This window comes from Zootoca vivipara, chromosome 13 (assembly GCF_965207765.1).
Source record: "Zootoca vivipara chromosome 13, rZooViv2.hap1.1, whole genome shotgun sequence".
Taxonomy (NCBI): Eukaryota; Metazoa; Chordata; class Lepidosauria; order Squamata; family Lacertidae; genus Zootoca; species Zootoca vivipara.
Genome location: NC_142596.1, coordinates 10544521 through 10569529, shown reverse-complemented (window position 1 = coordinate 10569529; position 25009 = coordinate 10544521). Strand labels below are relative to the sequence as shown.

At 39.2% G+C, this 25009-nt stretch overlaps 1 protein-coding gene across 12 annotated transcripts in view; it reads left to right on the top strand.

Moving 5' to 3' along the window:
• The window catches only part of MYO9A (myosin IXA), a 137780-nt gene that overhangs the window by 62444 nt on the left and 50327 nt on the right, over nt 1-25009 (top strand). For 9 of the 12 annotated variants that reach the window (XM_088656530.1, XM_035132342.3, XM_035132345.3 and 6 more), the window contains 7 exons: nt 6054-6143; nt 9942-10058; nt 10400-10534; nt 12311-12432; nt 13773-13914; nt 15041-15236; nt 20824-20931. In XM_088656530.1, coding sequence (XP_088512656.1) covers nt 6054-6143; nt 9942-10058; nt 10400-10534; nt 12311-12432; nt 13773-13914; nt 15041-15236; nt 20824-20931 — 910 coding nt within the window. The remainder of the gene's footprint in view (nt 1-6053; nt 6144-9941; nt 10059-10399; nt 10535-12310; nt 12433-13772; nt 13915-15040; nt 15237-20823; nt 20932-25009) is intronic. The other 3 variants (XM_088656529.1, XM_088656531.1, XM_035132343.3) reach the window with 1 other exon arrangement.

Sequence of the window (25009 nt, the reverse complement as noted above, 5' to 3'; positions counted from 1 at the left end):
TTAAATATTTAAAATTGCTTAGAAAAAGGGAGCTTTAAATAATCAATGTAAGTCATATTTCCTATTTTGAAATTTGCATTCCTTTATAAATCTGACTTCCTGTTGCATTCAGCATCTGAAACCCAGTTTCTCATTCCACCTCCCTTAGAGGCATGATTGGGTGGGGACAAGAGTATGGGCCTTCGCAGTTAAAGCACCCAGGCTATGGTACAATCTCCCCCATGGTTGTCCAATGTGCTTTTAAGACTTTTTTTGTTATTATCTAGCCATGTCTCTGGTCTGTGCTGAGTTTCTTCTCTTGCTGCATTAATTTTTATTGTTAATTTTTATCAGCATTGTTTTTATGCATTCATTGGTTGTATAAGTATACTTTTAATTGTGAGCTGTCTTGGGAACCCATAGTTCAAGATGAAAGGCAGAATTTAAATCCTGATCAAGTATGCATAGTATTTGGTTGCTGTAACAAAACATATTGGTTTGCAACTAAGAATAGCTTTTATTCAACATATTTTATTCAATATAATCCAAAACGTTTTGGTAATGCAGCCTTTTTCACTTGCAAAATTATATCTGCTAAGCTAAGAAACCCACCAGATTTGTTTGAGCCTCTCTAAACAAGCCAAATATATCAAACAAGATTGCTTACTTTAAAGCTAAGGATGCTAAGTAAGCATACACTTGGAATTTAGTCAAGTTCACCAAAAATGGGATTTTCTTCTGACTAACCTGAATAGAATTGGGCTGTAGAGTTCAGGATCATACACAGAAACTGAATGTGTATTGTAGTTCTATGCATGCAGATCTCAATTATAATCCTGGTAGGGTATATATTATGGTTTCCTGGATTATTATTATGCATCTGGCTAGTTCTTGGCTCCAGTAGGAAGTGCAAAACAGCTACAATACCTCACATGCATAAATCTGAAATGCTTAATGTCCGGAAGTCAAATATTTCCCCTCAATGGTATTTTCCCTTACAGAGACCAGGAGAGCTGTATGTAAGTTCTACTCAGAGTAAACGTAAAAGGTAAAGGGGCGCCTGACCATCAGGTCCAGTCGTGTCCGACTCTAGGGTTGCGGCGCTCATCTCGCTCTATAGGCCGAGGGAGCCGGCGTTTGTTCACAGACAGCTTCTGGGTCATGTGGTCAGCATGACAAAGCTGCTTCTGGCAAACCAGAGCAGTGCACGGAAACGCCGTTTACCTTCCCGCCAGAGCGGTCCCTATTTATCTACTTGCACTTTTGATGTGCTTTCAAACTGCTAGGTGGGCAGGAACTGGGACCGAGCAATGGGAGCTCACCCCATTGCAGGGATTCGAACCGCCGACCTTCTGATCAGCAAGCCCTAGACTCTGTGGTTTAACCCACAGCGCCACCTGGGTCCCACTCAGAGTAAACCTACGTACTGAAATTAATGGCCCTAAGTTAGCTGTGTGTAGTAATTTCAATTGATGTTAGGGCTAAAGTAAGATGCAGGTCAGCACGAAGAAGCAGAGGCAGTTGTCAGTGCTTTATTCAAGGAAACTGCATACAACTCAGCAACACTTCCCAGTAGGTCTTGCCCCTGCGGAGCAGTTGCCGGGACTGAACTCCCTGCCTTCCATCCCTTCTAAGGCTCTTTGTCTCCCGAATGTTTCGCAAGCAGTCTCAAACTGTGTCTGCCCATCTCTGACCTCTGTTCCACTCTCCTCATTATCCCGTGTGTTCTTGGAGACCAGGGGGAGCTTGTCACAGCTGGAGAAGGAAGACTCTCGGGAGCAGCCTCTTGACACCCCCCCTGCTTCTGCCTCGAAGTCTAAACTTCTCCCCGTTACAGGTTCCTCCTGCTCTCTAAATTCCCTTCAGTATCCAGCACCTCCTCCCAAGCTTTTCCCAGATTCTCATCTCTCATCTTCTCATCTCATTCTCCCAAGCTTCTCATCCATTTCCCACCACCAGTCCCTGGGCTCTGGGCCTTCCTCTTCTGGGATTTGCCTTGGGGGTTCCCCAACTGGCACCTCCTCGTTGTCCAGCCAGTCCCTGGCAATTGACCTATTTTAAGTATGAGTACCATTGGATACAGCCTAAAACCTTTACCTAAGCCTGTTTTACAGGACACCCATGAGCTTTGTCTGCCCGCCCGGTGTCCCTTTATATCCAATTTATGCTTGCAGTGGAAAACCAGGTAGAGAGGAGTCATTCCTCTTCAACAGATCCGGGCAGCCCTCTTATGGACAAAGTGGACTACAGTATAGCCCTACCAAAGTTTTGAACCCCACCCCACCCCGAGGCATGGTCCAATCTTTCTCCTGTCACCCACAATAATATCAATATGTTTCCACTGACTGAGAGGCTTTACTCCATCTTCTCTGCTTAGCTAGTCATAAATTTCACTGGTACTAGATTTCCACCTTGCCTCCAAGGAGAGGAAGCAGTTATTTTAAAATCCAAACTACTATATTGCCTAGAAATGACTAAGGAGGGTGGGCAGGAATATTGTCCTGCTGTTTTCTCTCTGAGAAGCCTCCAGGCACTGCATCAAACAAATTGGGAGATAAGCTGCTTTGGAGGGTGGTTTGGTCACAACCACCTTCCAGCAGAGGGTCAGAGTGTGTGTGAGAGTGTGTGTGTGGGGGGGTCTCTCTCTCTCTCTTTTACATTCTTGACCACAATAAGGCAGATGGCAGGGGAAGAGCTCTACATACACATTTCTTTGGTTGAGGTAAATAAGTAAACAAAAAAGAAGTAAAATTTGTTCTTTCAGCTCATTCTGCTGCATATCTACTCCACCACTAATATTTAATGTTGAATACAGCCATGTACTTGGTTCTTTCCTAAATTGGCAGGGTGTGGAGAAGGGTGACACATTGCTTCTTTCTACATGGCCACTTTAAGAATTGCAAGCCTTTCATATACTGTGAGAAAACACAACATATGAATACTTCAGATAAGTGTTGAGAGCCGTTATTTGGGCTGGCAAAGGTTTAAAGTGCTTTAATTTGGAAAGCCGAGATTGCAATGGGTACATCTGTCAAATTGCTGTTTAAAAATAACCGAGTCTTGTTCAGCAAAGGAACTGAATGCTGCCAGACTGGTTTAATTTATTCCTTGCAATAGCAAATGTTGGCAATCATGCGTCTCTTATACAGACCTGAGATTTCATCCACATGTCATCACATTGAGTCTTGGTTTCCCTGTTTCATCTATTCTCTAAAACAGAATATATAAGCAACTGGAATGTTATTTACTAGTAAAATATTTCACACATCTGACGGGGAGAACTATGTTGTGAAGAAATCTCACAATTTGAGTGCTCAGAGTGTTTACTTTTCAGGCGTGTTGGAAAGTTGTCTTAGCGCTTATGAGTTGCAGAACGCTTTGGCATTAGTTCAGTTCTGCGTGGAGATTAAAAGGGGCAGGGGGCACTGTACCTGTGTTCACTGTACCACTCCCTAGGTGCTGGAAAGGCTTGGGGGACGATCTAGTGCTCTCACCCTCCATACCCTTTGCTACCACAACATGCTTGTGCATTTTACAGGTTTGGCTGGAACAAAAATATACACAAGTGAAAATAAAAATGTAAGGCAGTGCCTTCGTCAGTCTATCTGTCCATTTAGCCTGGTATTGCCACCTGTAGTTGGCAGAAGTTTTACATAGTGTCAGACAGAGGTCTTTTCCTCATCTGCTACCCGATCCTTTGAACTGGAGATGCCTATGATTGAACCTGGGTCTTCTGCTTGCACAGCATGTGTTCTAACACTAATCTATGATCCCTCTCCATTTATGAGCTATGCATGAACTGACTTTGGTTACAGAGATAGATGTAACTGATAGCACTGTATAGGATTATTTATCAGGAATATTTTCCCCAAAGGGCAATATCCATATAGTACATTCTGAATCTCGTTGTGCAGGCTAGAACCATTCTTGCTGTGAAATGTGCAATCATTTAAAGTACTGTGTGTTCATATTGGCCTTTTTGCAAGGAAATCCAAGGTCAAAGGTTCAAGATATCTTCTAGCTGGAGCCAGTTTTTGTTTTGAAGTTGGAACTGACTTGGGATCATGAGAGGGAGGCCAACTATTCTGAGATTGTATTTTTCATTTTATTTTACTAGCCTGAAAGTGTTATGAAGGCAAGGTTTATAAATGGTGTCTTTTACAGATACTGTGTTAGAGGAATGTGAACTTGTGTCCAAGTGGAATGAAATGCTTTCAGTGAATCATAACACACACGGGAGTTTAACCTCTCCAAGTAATACAACCCCACGTAACAATTTCTGCTTCGGACCTTTAGTATGCATTCCTTTTGTGTGTCAATAGCTTTTATAGTGTTAGGGATACTTCTGTGCTTAGAGCTGTCACTTTGCCTTGCTTATGGCACTGTCATTTTCTCCATCTGCCTCAGATTGGCTCGCTTTTTTGCTTCACATCAGGAGGTCTGGATGTAATCATTAGGCAGAGTTTTACATAGGAGTCACTGTATGGAAAGCCATGAGCTCCATGTGGAACACTGAACCCTCTGTATCGAAAGCATATCTCCTTTGTTTCCTTCTCTGTACTCGATTGAGACAAGGCACTTCTAAAGTCATGGAGCTTATTACTTCATTTTTCAGGAAGGCAGTGGACTGTGTTCCCTGTTCTGCAGAACTTCCAGATACTTGTAGCATGCAGAGCACACTAGAAGCAGAATAGCCTTGTATGAAAGTGCTGTGTGTGTGTGTGTGTGTGTAGGCAGAAGAAGGCAACTTATGCATCAAGAATATTGGACCTCATGTCCTTTAAACTGACACTTCGCACTAATTTATGATGTTGTTTCTCACCAAAACTTCCATTGAACTAAAGATAATCTAAATCCAGCCCTTCCTAACTAGGTGCCGTACACATCTGTTGGACTCCAACTCCGAACATCTGCATGGGGAGTGTTCTGGGATGATGACAACATATGAAGGGGGCTAGGTTGGGAGAGGCTGGCCTGGTCAAACATTGTTTCCAACAGTGGCCAGCCAGCTTGCAAGCAAGGCATGAAGTTGATGGCCATTCCTTGTTGTTCATTGACAACTTCTTTTAAGCAGAGGCTCTCCATATGACGGTTCCATTGAGACCTATCTATAGTCATTCACTATAGTAGCTATTTTCTATAGTCTTTATCTATGCTTTAACAACAACATGTGAGTTGGTGGCTATCACCGCAACTTGTAATGAAGTCTATAGTTATGTATTGTGCACAGTGCTTCTTTTTTCTTGGGGGGGGGGTGCATACCGCTAAACATTTTGTGAATCTAAGTTTGGCCTCATTGAGGGGCAGTATTTCAATATGAATAGTAAAATGAAAGTACCCCTAAACATTTTTAAGGGGAAAAAGCACTGATTATGCAGATATGTACTTTCTCCTGTCTGCTTTGAACCTATTGCAAAACTGCCTTTTTTAGGCAAATCAATTATTTGGGGGTCAGAGTGGGCTCACGCAGATGAGTTTTAGATGAGACACCAGTTAAAATCAATGTTTATCTATTCGCAAAACAATAGTGATCTATCTCATAGGTTATTGTGAGAATGAATAGAACTGTTCAGTACTTTGCATATTAAATACTGTATAAATGATTAATAAATACTAGGAGAATAAGTGTATATAAAACTTCTTAACTGGAAAAGGAAGTCCTTTATAACTACGTTAAGGAAAATCCTATGTTCAAAAGAATGTTTCCGACTGCCTGAATCTGTAGTCCCTGGCCAAATGCAAGTCCTGTTTTACGAGTAGCATGGACTGCCCTTTGCTATGAAGTAGGAACCTTTCATGGGCCTAGGGGTAATGGAAATATTTGATCACACTAGAGAGCTAGCAACTTTTCGTATAGCTTTAGTAACTGAAAGTAAGCTTTCAGATACTAGTGCAAAAGAGAATAATATAGAAATTATGAAACAGGTTGTAATATAGAGTTTATTTTGTTTCTTAATGTCAGGGTTATAATTTGAATAACACTGGAACTTGAGGCACACGGTCTAGTTCTGCTCCAAGTGTTAAACTTTATATGTTTGTAAAATTATGATTAATAGTGGATTTTCCCCCCTTAGGTGAAAGAAGAAATGTTATTTGAAGCACTAGTTACAAGGAAGACAGTGACTGTGGGGGAGAAGCTTGTATTACCATACAAACTGGCAGAGGTATGTGTAGCAGATGTCTTAAATTTGGGAAATTACATGAGATAGCCTAGGAAAATACATCTGCACAGTTTAGGTTCCTGAAAAATGTGGGGGTGGGGCAAGGCTTACAAATGTGTAAGCAAAGATAAGACCATCTTACAACTGAATCAAGAATGAATTCTAAATTCAAATCATACTGGGCATGAAAACAAACATGGGATATATCTACAGACTTCACTGTTGACAACTGTGTGTATTTTATTTACCGTCCCTACTGTTTAGCTGTTTGACTCCTCTATTTCAGTTCTTTATCCTCAGCTACCAAACTGAGAATAATTTTATAGTCATTTTAGGCATGTAAAAAGTGGACAAAGAAGCAACTTTGAAATGTTGATCTTGATAATCTGTCTTTAAAATTATGACTGTTTTCTGTCCTGAAGTGTAACCCTTGAATGTATCTCAGTAATCCTGACCCCTGAAGGAAAATATATGAACCTACATTGTTTAGAATTCCAGTGATCTGAGGAATTCTGACAACCCCTCAAATCCCTACGTAAACTTCAAATAGGACCAGATGCTATTTGGACAGTTCCAATTTCCTATACATGTCATTGTATTCAGCTGTATATTACTAAGAATAGGATGTAATATGGCAATATTGATCACCTCATCAGGTGTAATTTGGAATTAATAATGTGACTGACATTTAAACACCCCTATGCAACCTGCAACCAAACTGGTTGGTTCAGGTGTGTCAAACTACCTACTGAAACATTAATAAACTGAATTGTTAGTAACTTGGAAAAGCTTCAGTCACAGCTGAACTGGAAGCAAACATCAAAGGATATGGTCTGAGTCCCTTGTTGCATTAGTGCCTGCTGCTTGTTGTTACTCAGTGTTTGCAGTGATGATAAATGTTTCGTTGCAAATTGGGAACATGACAATATCTGTATTTTCAAATGGCTTGCATTTTGTGCAAGGACTGCAGCTGTCTAAGTGAGCCACGAATCCAAATCTTCATCTGTCAGCAGAATGCTGTCCCAGCTAGCATCCTTTTTAAGATACTGTATTCCCAGGCAAGCCTCCAGAGAGAAGTGGTATTTTACATTGTATTTCCAAAGTAATAAGGAATACCTGTGTTGAACTCCAATTGTGACTTCACACAAAACATTGCTTTGGAAGTTACAAAATATTACAAAGGATTGTCCTAGTTGCATGTTTCCTCCATGATCTCCTGTAGCACTCATTTTTGTAAATTCCAAGATGACAAACAAATAAGACTCTTAGTATAGTTATGTACTTTCCCCCTAGTGGATTGTCTGAGAATATGTATAGAAGATTAGCTGGACCATTGCAAAAAATGGTGGACCTCTGTTCTGAGGATACTATTGTTGTTAAAGGCATTTTGATAACAATGCTGTGCTTTGAATTGGGATTTGAGGGGGAGAACTGAATCAGCAGAATGTGAAGTACATACTCTGTCCTCTCAGACTGAGGGTGTCCCTCCTGCATGCATAAGCAAGTAGTTTTGCAAGAAGCTATATTAAAAAACAAGACTCTATTAAGAAATATTTGTGGCTGGAAAATGGTCTTGAATATATCATCTGAGTGTGCAGTTGATGATATGCATGTATTTGGCTTTGGCCATTATATTAGTAGCATATGTAAGATATAGCATCAGTAAAGGAAACGGAAGAAGAGAAATTGAGAGGAGGGAGCGAATATGGCAAGCATCTATTTCTTGTTTGAAAAAAACTATGATGTATGTTAAGGGCTCATCTCTAGTTAAATCACACAGTTGGGATTAAAGCTGATTTGGTTCCTATTACTTTTCTTTAAAAATACTTTTTATGGAATGCATGGAAGGTCTTTTTAAAATCTTTCTCTGCTTTAGCTTACAGAAATGCAAAGAAAGCATCTTGCTCTAATAACTGGCAGAGCAGAAGTATGGCGGAACTATTCTCCAAAGTTCTTTTAAAATATCCCCATTGCTATCTTGTTCTCTGTTAACATAACCATGTGACTTTAGATGTGACGTCTGATAGAGAACAGGTTATTCTGCATCCAGGGGTTCCAAATGTGAGACAAACATCCCTGGAGAAATTCAGGCAATTGTTACGAACATTTCTAAATTACCCCTGACACATATGGCCCTCACTTGTTTTTATGTGCTATCTCAGGGACTGGTGACAAATGATGGAGGCAAGGTAGAGGCAAAGGAGAAGGGAGGTGGATCTGTTGCAAAGGATGGCAGTAAAGTCATATTGTTGCAAGGCTGACTGAAATTTTATAGTGGTCATGTTTCGCTGTAGATCCTGCTGTGGTATGCTGCTGTTCCCAGAGGCCACTTAACCAACCACAATGTAGTTTATTCATTTGGCCACATCCTGATGGTGCCACACAATCACATAATTGGGATTTTTGCATGGTGCACATGTACTTGGGGAGAGGGCTTTTGCCCATGGACCATAAACTGAGCAACTTATCAAATGCTTTAGCTTGTTTGTTACTGTTGGAGAACTTGGAACTTTTTTTAGTGTCTGGTAGTTGTCAGAACCTGGACACTTTTAGCAATTGCACAGTCTCAAACTGGAAGAGACTTATTTCTATTCTAAGAAGTGGGGGGTGGGGGTGGGGAAGAAGTAAGGATGAAAATGGCAAATGGTGCGTCTTTTACTTTCCTTCCTTTTAATCAAGGTTAAAGTTTGCTGATACAATCTGCCTTCCTTGAGCTTTTGTGCAAAGTTTATTTTACTGGGGGGAAAGCTCTGTTTTTAAAATAGATAATTACTCGCAGTTGAAGCAGTGTTCCTTTGTGGGTTCTGACATTAATACTGTACTATCAGTAGGAAGACTTGGTGTTTTTTGTTTAATTAGCGCTATAGTTTACAGCTATTCCATGCAATTCCCATACGTGTCACTGGATAAAAAACGTGATCCACATGGACTAAGAGTGAAATGCAAAGTGATCCCCCTCCCCGAGAATCACAAAATATGTGAACAAAGAGAACTTCAGCAGGCCACAGCAATCCATTAGATCTCCTAATATGAAACCTTGGCTCATTTTCCTTTCAGAAAATGTTCCTTTCAGAAAACTTTGCTTTTGGGAGCAGAAGGTTTGTTGAAGCAATCTTGTACTGCATGGCAGTATTTTGTCCTTTTTCCTTTAAAATTGTGCAGAAGGTTTTAAATCAAACTACATGGCAGAACAATAAGCACACTAAAGGATTTATTGCCTCCCAATATATTTTAGTAAACTCAGCAGGTGTCAAAGTAATCTTTGCTTTAACTCTAGAGAACGTAATTATTGTATTAGAAGTAAAGATGTTAATCCATCCTGTTAGAGTGTTCATGGGATAAAACTGGGGTATGTGTACAGACGTTATTGCTTCCCCAGGATTATTCTCACCAAGAAAAATCAGGAATGGTCTTTGGGCTAATGGGTGGAAAATAACTAGAGAATGTAGTTTTGCTAGTAGTGAAGAGAGGTTTGGGGTGTATGTGAAACAAAGGTCTTCACCCAGTCCTGGATAGAAATCCTGCTTGCAAGTAAGTAATGGTATAGAGTCAGTATAATGCACCTGTTAGTGTCAATCAAGACAGGGGAGACCTGGATTCAAATCACTTCACTGGATGACATTGGGATAGCTACACACGCTCAGTCTAACAACCTACCTTATATAGGGTAATTGTGAGGGTTGAATTGGAGGAATGGAGAATGCATGCCTAACCCTTGAACTCCTTAAAGAAAGGTGTCAGTGTTCTCTGAAAATAATGTGAATGACTAGAAATAATGTACTCATTCTCTTTTATTTTTAGGCTGTTACAGTGCGGAATTCCATGGCTAAATCATTGTACAGTGCTCTGTTTGATTGGATAGTTTTTAGAATTAACCATGCACTTTTGAATACCAAGGACTTTGAGGAGAGCACCAAGGTAACACCTAGGCTCGGTTTAAATGTCAGCTTAGATTCTATCCATCCTTCGTATCGCAATTCTATAGGTTTTATTTGCATTGTCATGCTCAGACATTGCATGTAGCCATTTTGGTAGAAGAAGGCTGGATTTTAGCAGTAGTTTGAGCTCGAGGACGTATCTTTGGACTTTTGTGACCAAATAGAAACATTGCCTTAAGACTTGTATATAAAGTATATTTTTATTTAAGATCTGAACCAAGTCTGAAATGATTGCAAGTGCTTTAATATGTGTGTTCTTGTGCAACCTATCAAATTTATGTATTAAGGGTAATATTTCTAAAACTTCACTTTATGTTGCAGACTTTGTCCATTGGAGTACTTGATATTTTTGGGTTTGAAGATTATGAAAGTAACAGTTTTGAACAGTTTTGCATTAATTTTGCAAATGAACGCTTACAACACTATTTTAACCGGCACATCTTTAAATTGGAGCAAGTAAGTCTTTAAAACTACATAGTTGCTTTTTTTTTTTTACTAATATCGAAGTTTCATTTATTTTATTTTATCAATATTTTACTAATATTGAATATTGAATATATAACTTTCACCAGAAAGTAATTTCACTACATGATATCCATTTGCAGGTGGTAGTTCTAGTGTTACTATTTTTCATAAAACCATCATATGTTGTAAAAAAGAAAGTGTTTTGTTGGCAGTTCCTAATCAAACTGCATGCATGTGTTCTCACCTCTCGATTGATATGAAGATCATAGCAGCCCTCATAAAGCCTTAATTTTTCTCTCTTCAGTAGAATGTTGGCATGCCATCTCAGCTTAGGCTACATCTTACGCAGTGTCTGGCTAACTGTGCAGGTGAACACAGGTCTTGAAATTCTAGTCTGTGGACAGTTGGAAACATTTGCTTTACAAAGGCAAGGCTTTCTGCAAACATTCATGGATATTGAAACTTTGTACATGTTCAGAGGCGAAGTTGCCAGAATTTGGGGAAATCTAAGGTGGCAACTCAAAACAGGTCATAAGTGTCCAGGAGTCAGGGCTACTGCAGACTCCAATGTATTTGATGCTGGAAGGAGTATAATCCGAGATGAAACTCTGAAAACCTTCTAGAAGAAATCAGACTCTATTGTTCTCTAAAAGACAGGTTCTGTAATTAAAACAATTTCTGTCTTTTCATTTAATTACTTGTTAAAACAATATTTAGCCACTATTTGCCTGGTCAATAGAGAATTTTTTTGGCCAGCAGAACTTAGGCATTCAGTGTATGAAGACAGGACACTCAAACCATCCCCTCCTTGAGGTGCACAATTGCAGGAAGAAAAAACTTCTGATCTTCTTCTAAGGCTCCTTCCTTTCTATATATTTTCCATATAAAACTGATCCTAAAGGATCTACATTGGCTCCCTGTATGTTTCCAAGCACAATTCAAAGTGTTGGTGTTGACCTTAAAAGCTCTAAAATGCTTTGGTCCTGTATACCTGAAGCACTCAATGCGAGAAGCGAGGTTACAGGGAACCAGGCAGAGAGCCTTTTCGGTACTGGTGCCCACCCTGTGGAACGCCCTTCCAGCAGATGCCAAGGAAATAAACAACTATTGGACTTTTAGAAGACATTTGAAGGCAGCCCTATATTAATGTTTTATTGTGTTTTTAATATTTTGCTGGGAGCTGCCCAGAGTGGCATGGACAACTCATTTAGATGGGCAGCTTGTTGTTGTTGAAAACGTTGGAGTTAAGATTTATCTGAGCAACTCATCCAGGTTCTAGATCTGAAACAAGCTGCAGGGCCTTCTGTTGGCACCAGGAAGGGGTGGGGGTGGGGGGGAGAGGAATTGAAGGCAGTTCTTTTTTCTCAACTTTTTTCTTTAACTGGCCTGAGATGTAAGTAACCCTCTCACCCTTTGTAGGATTGGAAGGAATTGAGGCATCATCCTAACTGTGCTTTTAAAAAAAGTAGGGAGATTTTTCAGTGGTAGATGCAGCACAGGATGTTGCTGCAGCTTCATTATAGGCTACCCTACACTTGATGTAGGAAACACTTGTATGCCATGACACATTAAAATTGTCTGTTTACGTGGTTGCTGGTATTTGGGGGGGGGGGGACATCAAAGGAGCAGCCCTCATGCACAGGCGTCTGAGTTTGTTAGCTTATGGCTTGACTTTTCACTGTGTTTAGCAAAGCAGATTGCTTTAAAATACTGCTAAAATATTATGTGGGGTTTCTGCCTTAATAATGTAACTTGCTCCCATCCCAGGAGGAGTACAGACTGGAAGGCATCAGCTGGCATAACATAGAATACACAGACAATTCCGGCTGCATAAACCTTATCAGTAAAAAGCCAACAGGGCTGCTCCATCTGCTGGATGAGGAAAGCAAGTGAGTATGTTTTTGCCCCACTCTTCTGATTGTCAAGTTTCAGATCACTAAAGTCCGGTGGTGGTGGTGGTGTTTAGTTTTGTTTGCAAATGAGTAGCAGCCTAAAAATGAAAAGCAAAATAAGAAAGATCCCTGGTTATTAGACAGTTTTGGTGCATGAATGGATTGTTTTCCCCTTGCTGAAGTGATGCTTAAAAAAACAAACAAAACAAATGTTCTTTCTAGGACAGGCAGTTCTCACAGGAGAGGCTGGCTAGCCCAACTCCCAAGTGCGATCCCAAATTGACTGCATGCTCTGCAAGTTCTCAGTTTTGCTAGAAAGTTGGACAGTGACCCAAATACCCACAGGGCTATCACAGTGTTTGAGCCGGAGTGTCTACAACAAACAGATCAGAAAAAGGGAGATAGCACCAGTGATTTATGATACGCTTCTCAGTGTTCATGATCTCAAGGGAGGGTGGGAGGCTGATCTTGTGGTTCAGATCTTAGATTGTGTCTGGAGGAAAGCACCCCTTAGGACAATTGCAGCTTCCATAAGGAAGAACCGGCGTGGCAAGAGAGAGGCCAGAAGGCTCCGCAGGCCAGGAATTTATCCCTGCCCTAGGCATGGTGCCAAACACCACTATTGGTCAGTTGGCACTACGCCCAGGGGAACGTCCTCTGATTCCTGCCACTGTTTGCCAATTTGCCGGCAAGGGGACAATCTGGCCTTCAATAGGCTGATTCACAGAGGAGGGCCAGGGTCCGCCCTCAAAGCTGTCTGCCCGAGAAGGAGTGAGCAGACATCTTCATTTTATGCTATTGACTATGGTGCCAAGCCCCCTCTTTCTTTCTGTGTTACTCTTCATTTTTTTCTGAATTTTGATATACATACACTGTGAGTGACCAAACATTTTGTTGATTGTTCTGTTGTTTGTTTTTTCCTGTTATTGGCCTGTTTGTTTCTTTTTTGCTACTGTATACCATTTACTGAAAGGAGGAGAGAAAAACAATAAAACTTAAGCAACAATGATCTCTTCACACACTACTCTTTTCCTGCATGAAAACAAAATTTTAAAAATCCAATTTGTTTGAAGCGTGATGAGAGTGTAGTTTTTGCTGTGATGCGAGTATGCTGATCAAGCAGCAACTCTTTTGTCTCCCCACTAAGCAGCCAGTAGATGCTTAGTGCCTATGTGCTGGAAAAGGAGAGTGGAAAACCAATCAATTTTAGCTCTATAGACATGTTGCTGTTTTTCTAATTATCTGATGATTTGGGAACTGAATATATCTGTATGTTTTATAGGAATACATGTATTAAAATCATCAACTAAAAACATTCTCTTCATTTACTCATTCAGTTTCCCACAAGCCACAAATCAAACGCTACTAGACAAGTTTAAGCGTCAACATGAAGGGAACCTCTACATTGAATTTCCAGCTGTAATGGAACCTGCTTTCATCATAAAACACTATGCTGGAAAAGTAAAATATGGTGTGAAGGTCTGTACATTGTTCTCTGCTAACATTTTCTCTAAAAATAGATGCAACTCTTGCTTTTAATATTTGAAAGCCATAATAATGCCTTTGGAGGCTCTAGTTGTTGAATTAAGTCATCCTTATCATAGAATTGTAGAGTTGGAAGGGACCTTGAGGGTCATCTAGTCCAACCCCCTGCAGTGCAGGAATCACAACTAAAACATACATGGCAGATGGTTTATCACCTGTAGAATGGGGATTTCGACTTCAGAACTGTGAATTTTGAATCTGCTCTTTTACTCTTTCTCTTCCTTTATTTGTGCCAATATTGGAACTTGGTGGATTGAATCAAGAATATATACACTTTAACATAATCACCTATTGCCTTTGTTTTTTCCTTTTTAATCATAATTGAAGCTGAAGTCTAACCATAGCTAGCATGTAAGTCCCATTGATTTGAATGGAACTTAATGCACCTGAATGTGAGCATGTGTGTGGCCTAATTTTTAAATAAAAATATCAGTTCTTCTAGCACAGCCCACCTGCTGTAGGAAAAGCTTATCATGTTCATGTGCACAGACAGAGCACGTGAAGAACATGTGTACATTGTCTTGAGTTTGAGATTATACAGTTCTTATAGGGAGGTGTAAGAGCATAAGTGAGATTCCATTGCATTCTTGTCTTTCCATGATCCTATCCATATTTCCCAAGTTCGATTGCTTTCTTAGGCAATGTTGGCAGTGGTGACAATGCATATTTCATCTAATTTGTAAATACTTCAAAAAGTGCTAGAGAACAACTTTAAGCTTGAGGAACATCTTAGAACCTTATTCGGCCAAGCAGCTTTAACAGATGCATTTAACAGATGTACAGCATACTACTGAGTGTATATTATTGCCCTGACTATTGTAGAAATCAAATGTTTTAGGAACATAGGAAGTTGCCTTATACCAAGTCAGGCAACTAGTTCATCTAGCTCAGAGTTGTCTTATACTGATAAGCAGTGGTTGTCTCCAGGGTTTCATGTAGGAATCTTTCCCAGGCTTACCTGAAGATGTCAGAGATTGAACCCAAAACCTTTTGCCCTGAAAACTTGTACTCTACTTCAGGACTTGCTGAACACTGTATTTCATTTCTTTTTTTTCTTCAGGATTTCCGGGAGAAAAATACAGATCATATGCGACCAGACATTGTCGCTCTCCTAAGAAGCAGCAAGAGTGCCTTTATTTGTGGAATGATAGGAATTGATCCTGTTGCTGTGTTTCGTTGGGCGGTCCTCAGAGCTTTCTTCAGAGGTGTAGTTGCATTTAGGGAGGCAGGAAGGCGGCACACTGAGAAGAAAACTGGTAGGTGCTGTATTCTGTAACTATCTTCATATAAAATGGGTTCTTCCTCTTGAACCTCTCAAAGGTGTCTGCTGTGTCTTATAGGGCTAGCCTCCAATTTCAGATCTTGCATTGTAAGAAATCAAGGCTTTACATCTGTTATTCCCCCTTCCCCCAAAGCTTGTGGCTTCTTCTTCCTCTTCCTCTTCCTCTTCCTCTTCCTCTTCCTCTTCTTGGCAAAGTCTGAATGCATAGAACATTTTAAGCCATAGGAAGTATTGATGTTTGGGTGATAATTCACTAAGGGGCAGTCATCTCAAAGCTATTGCTTGCTTTCATGAAGAATGGAGGGTTGTAAATTAAAAGTTTTACAGTATCCTCATGCATGGAAAAGCTGGCTTTACTTTATTTGCATAATTTTTCATACATAAAATGTCTTTTTTTTAAAAAAAAGTTGCAATGCCCTTCCCTTTCTTTCTGGAAAGAAGGCTTTGAGAGTAGCCATGATGTAGACGCCTTTCTCTGTAATTAGCTTGGAGACATTCCTCCGTTTCTCTATAGAGATGATTTCTAAAGAACAGGTAGATGGATTTTATTTCCAGTCTTGGCACCACAGCACCACAATAGCCTACTACTATAGAAAACAAAGCCCCCTTCCTGCCCTTTAAGAGTAAAAGAGAGCATTTCCCCACTATTCCAGCACTGGTGTGGGAATCACTTTAAATACTGTCATTTCACTTTGCCCAGAATGATCTGGGCAAAGTAAAATGCAGTTTATTCCAGCCACTACCACTCCAGCACTAGAATGGGGAGGGCTGGAAATGCTGTGTGCAACAGAAGTGCTATGTGATGGCATGTCTGGTGAGTGTATTTGGTGCATTTCTGTCTGTGTGTGCATACATTGGCCATGTCCACCACTAGCAAACCCTTGGTTTGAAAAAAGTTAGTCACCTCTCTATTAACATTTATAAAACAGAGGTCATTTTAAAAGTCTTTTTGCATTTAATTATAGCAAAATTAATTTCTCACAGGCTGTTTGTTTAGGGCCTGCTGGTTACTGTGAACTGGGCCATAGTCATCTCCTTGTCCTGGTTCTCCTTAAAACCTTTTTATAACCTAACCTCAACCCCTTCCCCCCCCCAAAACTACATTCTAATAGACTCTGAATCTGTATATTTGAGGATATTTTGCTTAAGGTGTGCACAATATTTTGTGAGGCTTGTCCTTGTTTCTCTCACGTTTGCATTTTGGGGGCCTTTTTCCTTTCAAAACTGAAAACAATTAGCTCAAAACAAATGTGTAATAGATCGTCTTTGGGGAGATTCATGTTGAACATACTCAAATGCTGTTACATATTACAATTTGTGTGTAAGCATTTGTACTAAAGAGTATTACAAAAATATTTGGCACTTAATTGCAGGTTACTCGGGATATTAGTTTTGCAAGAATGCTCACAAATGTTATAGTAAAATCTGGCTGCTGCTAATTTAGTAATAGAATAATGGAATTGTGCCTGCTGTTCTAGTCTATTTCACAATAATTTTCATATGCTCAGCCCATCCAAGTATATCATGGCTACCAATCAGTGTGTTCAAGAAACCACTGTTGCTAAAATGCAGATTTTGTGGCACAGGTACTATTTCATCTATCAACCACATAGCTAGAAGAGCAAGAATTTGGGCTATTGCACAAGGTATTGTTTTCATGTAGGATGGTGGATGTGTTCACTACAGATATATATGACACACATGTGTCTGTTTTACTGAGTGCATATGCTGAGAAGCTATATTGGCAAAAATATACTCATATGTGATGGTATACAGGCTTTCCATGTTTGCTCTTATTTCATTTTTTGGGCTGGGAGGGGGGATGTCATGTGAGAAACAAAATCTAACCTGCTTTCATAAATATCCAGAGTGTTAACTGTGTCAGTCTCTTGCAGCTTTTAATATTTCTAAGAATTAAATGCACATAATGCAGATTGCTGTAATCTTATTCCTAAAAATGGGAAACTCGAGAGGAGAGGGGAATAAGAACTTTCCTTTTGGACAAATGAAAATACATTTTTTCAGATGCTAAAACGTTTTCACTCTGGCCAAACTACATGTTGCAAATGTATAATGTAAGGAGTAGCTGCTGCTTGCATGGGTGGGTGGGAGGGAAGGATTATTGGGTCAGGTTAGTCATATTGATTTGTACTGGGGGGTGGGGTGGGGAGTAGCTTCCACTAAGAAAAGCAGCTTTCAGAGGGGGCATTTTTCAGCGAAAAAGTAGTAAATTTTCTAGCCAACTCAAATCTAGTTGGAGGCAATGATGGTGTGAAAAATTAAACTTTGGACCCTTGCAGTTCATCTGTTTTTAATTGTTACAAATGTACCATGGAGAATATCTAAAAGCATTAAGTGGAATAGTCAGGGCTTTGTAGTTTCTTGTACCTGGTATAGCTTGAACTCCTGATATGAGCATTCCACATCAACCCTTAGGTATACTTCCTTAATCATATACTGCTGTTCTTTACAAGGGTAGCTTTTATCTACAGGTGTGTGGAACATCTCATGGACAGTCAGAAAGCAATAGGAAATATTGTCTGAGAAAGCTTCTACAGTTACATTTATGGTACATATGGAAAGTATCTCAAGCCTATGTCTCGTTCGTTTTAAATCACTTTATTTTGTTCTTTCTGTGCCAGTGATGTTGAATATCGGTGCTGTGCATTAACTTGAAGTTAATATTTATTCGCAGTGTTTTCTTTTTTGTACTTCTGTTTATATAGTTTAGCTTTTCAAATACATCTGTTAAGTTTCTAGAGTTGAATGAATGCAAGTGTCTAGAGTTTGAGCTTTTCTTCTCCTGACTCAGCAAGTGATACTGTAGCCCTTCTACATTTATAGTGGCAAACTTTCATCCTGATAACTGAAAGTAAAAAAACAAACTCCACATTTTCAAACTTCGTATTTCAAATTTTAGTGAATAAAGATTTGCATTCCACACTAAAAATTGATTAATATATCTCACATTAAAATGATCCACATCAAGTGGGCCTGTGAAATCACGATGAATGCAAACCCTGACTTTTTAAATTGTAATATTTAGATGATGTAGAAAATTTCAGGCAAAGAGTCTATTTCCCCCATTGTAATTTCCCTGTAATAGTGGTCCCCTGTACCATATTTTGCTGTAGTTCTTGGTTCATCCTCTATCTTAACCATTTGTGTTAGGAATATGCTGCAAAGTTATGTAAATAGCCACCCTTCTCTGTTACACGAGACTGTTTTAAGTATCTGGCAACTCTTTCTGTTTTGAGCTATGTTTGTGTTGCATTTAGCTATCCCATGTTACTGTCAGTATAATCCCTATTTTGTAACCATTTCTGCTGGCTATTGATGGTGAAACAAAGCTAGTACTTAAAATGGTATAATTTGAGGTAGACTGCCCAGTCTAGATCATAGAATAAATATGCAGCATCCAGTATAAATGAACTTTTTTGTGGTCTGTCCACATCTAGACTACAGTTGTCCTGAAATTTATTCAGTCTAATCCATTCCTTCGGTCAGTCTTTCATTCCATTTCACCATCAAGGTCGCTTCCAGACAACTTGTTTGTTGAACATTCATCCTGATTTGCTTCTACAAAGTTTGCAGGGAAGTTATATGATGTGGGCTTTTTAGAGCTGTGGTCCCTAAGCTTTTTGGTATTGCAACCCACAATTCCAAATTTGCTTGTTAGGATGATCCATTGATTTGTCGTCACATGAATTTTGGACCTAATGTCTTCAGCAGCTGTCAATTTCATGTGTTTTAATTGCAAGTTTGCCTATCTAATAACCATTATTTGAGGCATCCAAGCAAAAAATTACTTAATACCTCTCACAGTGTAGAATTTGCTGAAATATTTATAGTACTTGCAGTTATTCACAGTGTTTTATTTTGAATGGGAATCTAAGAACACCAGTCAACTGATTGCTGGCTATTAATTCTTAAACTATGAAAGTTATTCTAAAAATGTGATTTAAACAGGCAGTGTCAAATATAATTAATGAAAGCATCATCAGTAGGATGGCTGAGTTTGCATTTTTCCAACAAGTAGGTCAATGCAGTGTTTGATAGTTGTCAGACACAGTCTGAGATCAGTGTTGATAGAAAACTTGCTACTGTCTTCATAGCTGTCATTGCTGAAAAAACCTGTATTGCAAAGATAAGCACAGAGACTGATTCAACAAGCTCAGGATACCCAGTAGTAACTGAGCAACCTAGCAATTTAGGTAATTTGAAGCCAGATTTTAAATAGCCTCGCTTCCACAAAAATATATTTGAGGGTCCAATCACATGATAGTTTCATGAATTGTTCTTTTTGCACAAGTACAACTTTGTTACATCACTCAAATGTCTCTGTTTCTTCAGCAGAAAAGTCTTGGACAAACTTAAACTATACAAACTTCAAATCTCCCTTGGCTTAACTATGACTAAACCTTGTGGCATATCTGCTGACGATTCCTCACAAGTTGCTCATACAGAGAGTTATTTTGAGTGTCTTTTGTGCCTGCATATGAGAGGTGAGCTGTAATAGTCACTCAAAACAACACCCTCAACGAGCGCCTTGTGGTGAACCATCTCCAGATCTGCCTCTAGAAAGCAGTTCCCAAGTGTTACAGTGCAAGACTTGAGCCTTTCTGCTGTTCAGTTAGAAATGTCAGCATAGCTTTATAAGAGGCACTGCCATTTAGTCTTTATCTTCCTGATTATGTTGTAACAACAGTAACATGAATCAAGCCCAACACGAATAACTCATGATGCTTGAAAGTAAAAAAAAAAAACTGTAACAAAGAGAGCATCTAGAATAAATTATGCAGAATAAATAGGCCTGTCCTGCATTATGAGAGTCCACATGCAGAATCTGGCATATCTGATGCAGGATTTATGCAAGACTGGAAGTACAAGATAAGTAATAATTAGAATTATTCGAGACATGGATGATAGTTTTCTGTTTTCAAGATTAAATAATAGCACATAATAGCAATAATTGTTATGATTTGTTTTAAATCCCACATTTCAGCAGGCTATACCTGATCTGGAAATAATTCACAGCCCACATCAGATACACATATTTATAATAATCAGAACAGCTTATTTAAAATGATGTATTAGGCAATGCCCTTTGGAAAATGTGATCCTAATTGCTAATGGGTAAGTGAGCTCATTAATCCCATTAAACATAGAAATGTCATGCTATTTTATGAAAATGCTATGATAAAACTGTTAACACATATCATGGCCATGCATTATAAAATGCAGTGCTGTTTCATTGTTGATTCCAATTTATAGTTCATATTTTTGGCTGCAGCTTTATTATTTCAAAAAATGAAGGGAAGTTGCCCAAAACCCAACAGCTTGCCTTACAATGATCCAGTAAAAGATCAGTTCATCTCTGTCTTGTGCACTCCTCAGAATTGCTAGAAATGGTGAAATTACTGTCCATAGGCAGAAAGCACCCATCACTTTTGAACTATTCTGTGTCAATAAGGCAATTGTCCGCACTGTTCTTGACTCTTCGTTGGTTTCTGCTTATGTAATCTTTCTCTTTTCTCCATGTTTTTGTTTTGCTTCCCAAGGGCATGATGATGCGGTTTTGAAAAGTGTGGATAGTTTTAGCTTTCTCCATCACCCAGTTCATCAGAGGAGCTTAGAGATCCTGCAGAGATGCAAGGAGGAGAAGTACAGTAAGGCGCCATATCCCACCATCTCTCTGACATGACACTCACACACAGCAGGAAATGGAAACCAGGAGCATACTGAGTAGCAAGGGTGGGCAACCATGCTTGGAACCTTGTAATGCAGAACCTGAAGGCATCTTGAATGACAAGAGCTGTTAAAACATGGGAGGGATCTTAGTGCCCTTTTCTTGGGAATTTATAGGCAGGATGGGCCCTAGAGGTTTGAATGGATGCTCTGAATCCTGTTTTTACCTCACTCATAAAGATTTCTCCAGTATATAAGCCTGATTAAGGCATGGAGCCATTTTACCGAAGGAACTGTTGATTAAATCTCCTAGGTATCCCAAGATTTTCATTAAAAGCTTTTCATTAGTGAAAGCCTTTAGACAGAGGGATAGTCTAATATGTATTTATACTAGGTAGATTTTTTTTTGCAAGATACCACCAAATTCTGGTGCCCTCTTTTTTTGTATAGTAGTGTCTACATGTGGATATAAATGTTTATACATCTTTTTTTAAAAGAAAAGCCTCCACTTTTTGAGGACTCTAGCGCAATGTACAATAACTGTTCTGCTTTTGGAGGATTTCCTTCATAGAAGAGAATAGATATGCACTTGGTCTCCATTTCCTTCTCCTCACTTCCGTTTGTTACATAATGAACTAGTCCTGCATGAAAACCAGGCCCGTTTGCCTTTGATACTAATGATGGCTGGATTTCTATTGTGGGAGGAGAAGGGGTCTAGCAGCATGAAACATAACACCCTCTGCCATAAAGAGTAGCGCATGGTGTTTCAGTGTTACAATTACATTGGGAGCCTACTGAAGGGTACCTTGATGCTAACTTGCTCATTAAACAGCTTTGCACATGCAGTAACCATTCCACCTTAATGATCAGGCGCATCACCATTTCAGACTCTTGAAACAGGAGATTTTATTTTATTTTTAAGTTTCTTTTAAAAGTTTGCCTGACTACTTGGACAGAAATGATTCAGCTTTTCAGTGTTTTGGGTTCCAAGGAAGACTGAAACCTTGTGCCTTCATAGACCTCCATTTTTGCATTTGTGCTGTAATGGCTTATAGAGACGCCACATTGTTGCTAATCTTAATAAAAGGAAATGCCTTTCCCTCATGTATATGTTGCGTATCTTTTGGAGTACCATCCCCCACAAAGGTTGGTGTTCCCTCTGCAAGGGGTGTGGATGGTGTTAACGCATAAGAAAAGCTGAATGGATGATGTGATATGAACTGAGTTGAAGGAATTGCATGAATCTTGGCTGGACATGGATTTTCCCCATCGTGTTTGAATATAAGAAAATATAATTAACAAGAAAGTGTGCTCTGAAATCAGTTTTGGATGGAACAGTGTAAGAACTGCTCTGCTGGATGAAAGGTCCATCCAGGCCAGTGTTCTGTTTCCAGCAGCATCAAACCAAATGCCTGTGGGAAGCTGGAAGTCAACAGCCTTCTCCTGTTTGTCCTCAGCACCTGGTATTCATCTCTTTGTCCTCAGCATCTAGCTCCATCTAGTCAAGGGCAAGAGTTGTTGATTAGCCCCAATGAATTTTTCCCATCTTTTTTATTTTTAAAAAAAGTATCTTCGCAATAGCTGTTGCTAACAAAATCCATAAAGTGTTTTACGTTTTGTGTGAAACTGTGTTTGTCCTGAGTTTTGTGCTAATCAAGTTCATTGGGTTAGCTTGAGTTATAGCATAGAGAGAGGAAGAAAAATGCCTCCCTATTTTCAACACCATTCATAATTTTAAGTCTTTAGTGTGTCCTTCCCCGATCTTGCTTCTAATAAAAAAAATATTGAATACTTCTGCCTTTTCCCATTATGGAAAAAGTGCTTCAACCCCTCATTTACTTTAGTCGCCCTTTGCTTTTTCAAGCTCTACATTATCCTTTCTTAAGGGGACCAGAACTACGCACCAGTGTTTCAAATGAAGTCGCACAATAGAATTTATATCAATATATTAAGATACTGGTTATTTTTATCAATTTGCTCTTACACTGCATCTCAACAGCCATTTTGTTGCCCATTTGGAGCTTTCCATGGGGAGAATGCAGGTGACCATTTACAAAGCTGTAGCTTTACCATAGTGTGTTTGAAATCACTTGTTAAGCCAACCTGTGTGCTGTGTCACACAGTGAAGAGAAAACTTTCAACTCTTGCTTCTGTGAATTTCTAATCAGGTTTGTAAGGCATGGTATGATTTTACAGACAAATGGTCACCAAGTATTATTTATTGATTGATAAATTGATATACCACCCTTCATCCAAGGATGACGGGGCGGTTTACAACATAAAAACACAAAAATAGTAGTTAGGTGCACATTGCTATAACTTTTAATTTGCAAATTATTTTTGGTATACATCCGTGGTCTGCTTGGGATTCTTCTGTCCTGAACAATTTGCAAACTTCTGCAGACCTCACTCCTTATTCCATGATTTTAGGTCCTTATGAATCAGTTACGTAGCAGTGGGTGCGATACAAATCCTTAGGGGATGGCGTTTATTGCTTTCTGTTAATATAGTTGAATGCTTCTCTCCCTGCCCAGGGGACTACTTAGTTTCAGAACATTACAGTAGCATATTATGAAGCAGTCTGCACATTTAACACTGGTTCTGGCACATATGCTTGTGTTTCTGAGTCTGGCTCAAAGTGCTGGTTTTAACATAAAAGGACTATACAGCTCAGGACCCTGATACCAAATGGAATACCTCCCTTCACTTGAAGATCATGTGAGGCCCTTATGGGATGCTATTCCCAGGGATGCCTGCTGGCTCGGCACTAACCACCTCCCAGGCTTTTGAGAGAGTGTAATAATCATGCTTACTGCTTTTTTTTGGGGGGGGAACAGTATTTTATGGTTAAAACCTAATGGTTATTTTAAATTGTGTATGTAAGTGACCTTGAGACGCTTTGTATAAGGTGGATAATAAACTGAATAAATATTATCCCTCATTGCTCTTAAATCCTGAATGATGCAATTCAGTGGTCATGAATGAAATAATAAAGTTTATAAGTGCTAATTTAATGTTTTGAAAATGACTAGGCCCAGAGCAAATTACATTGCATGAGTGATTCTTGCCAAACACAGTAAGACTGCTCACCTTCAAATCTCATCATGAAGATAGAGCTTTAGCTTATTGAATCACCTTAATTTATTAATATATATTTATCTATTTATCTCTTCAGCAATCTTTTCATGTCCTATGGGTATACTATGACTGAAAGATTTGTTTTTATTTGCTCAGGGGGTTGTTTGTTTGTTTTGGCTAATTAGGATATTTGTGGCCTTATTAAAAGCAATAAGTCTTGGCTTGACTTCTAGCCAAGTGTGTGTGGGGTGTATATCTTATTTTTTTGTACTTCCCTTACACAAGGAAACAAACCAGTAAATTTATTTTGCAAATCTAGTTACCTAAAATTTGGGGTCATTCCATACCAGATGATTGGGTTCAAAGGTTCCAAAATTGTTAAACCAATCTTATCTGCCAGTTGACTCCCTTTATAAATCCAGTTTGAGGATACTGAGTGTTCTAAATACTGAATATACATTATCAGTTAATCCTTAGAGGACCCTGTAGATTAGGTCAGTTCTGTATCTGATTAGTTGTGACATGGTGGAGGAGGGAAATTGGAACCAAGAATTCCCTGATTCATTTCTTTGCCACTGTGCTGCACCATCTCTGAATACCTATGTTAGGGTTACTAATGCAGGTTAGAGGCCCCCATAGTTTTGCATTTCAGATGAGACTTTCAGACTCACTTAAGGCAAGCTATATTTGTGTTAAATTCTGCGCAGTATGCTTTGCAATAGAGACAGTAGCTTTTAAGATGGAACAGCTAAGAAGTGTATCTTGTATTCAGTAAAATGTATTGAACCATAATTCTGGGCTTTTTAAAAGAAAATGCCCAGACCAAAATGGTGAACTTTTTTCCTGGTAGCTCTGCTACCAGGTTGGAGGTTGTCCAAGCACAGTATATAAGAAAGATTTACAGTTAAGCTATTAATAGAATCCAGAGGCTTACTTCTGCACAAATTTGTGGTGTTCATATGGCCTGCATTGTTCTACTTT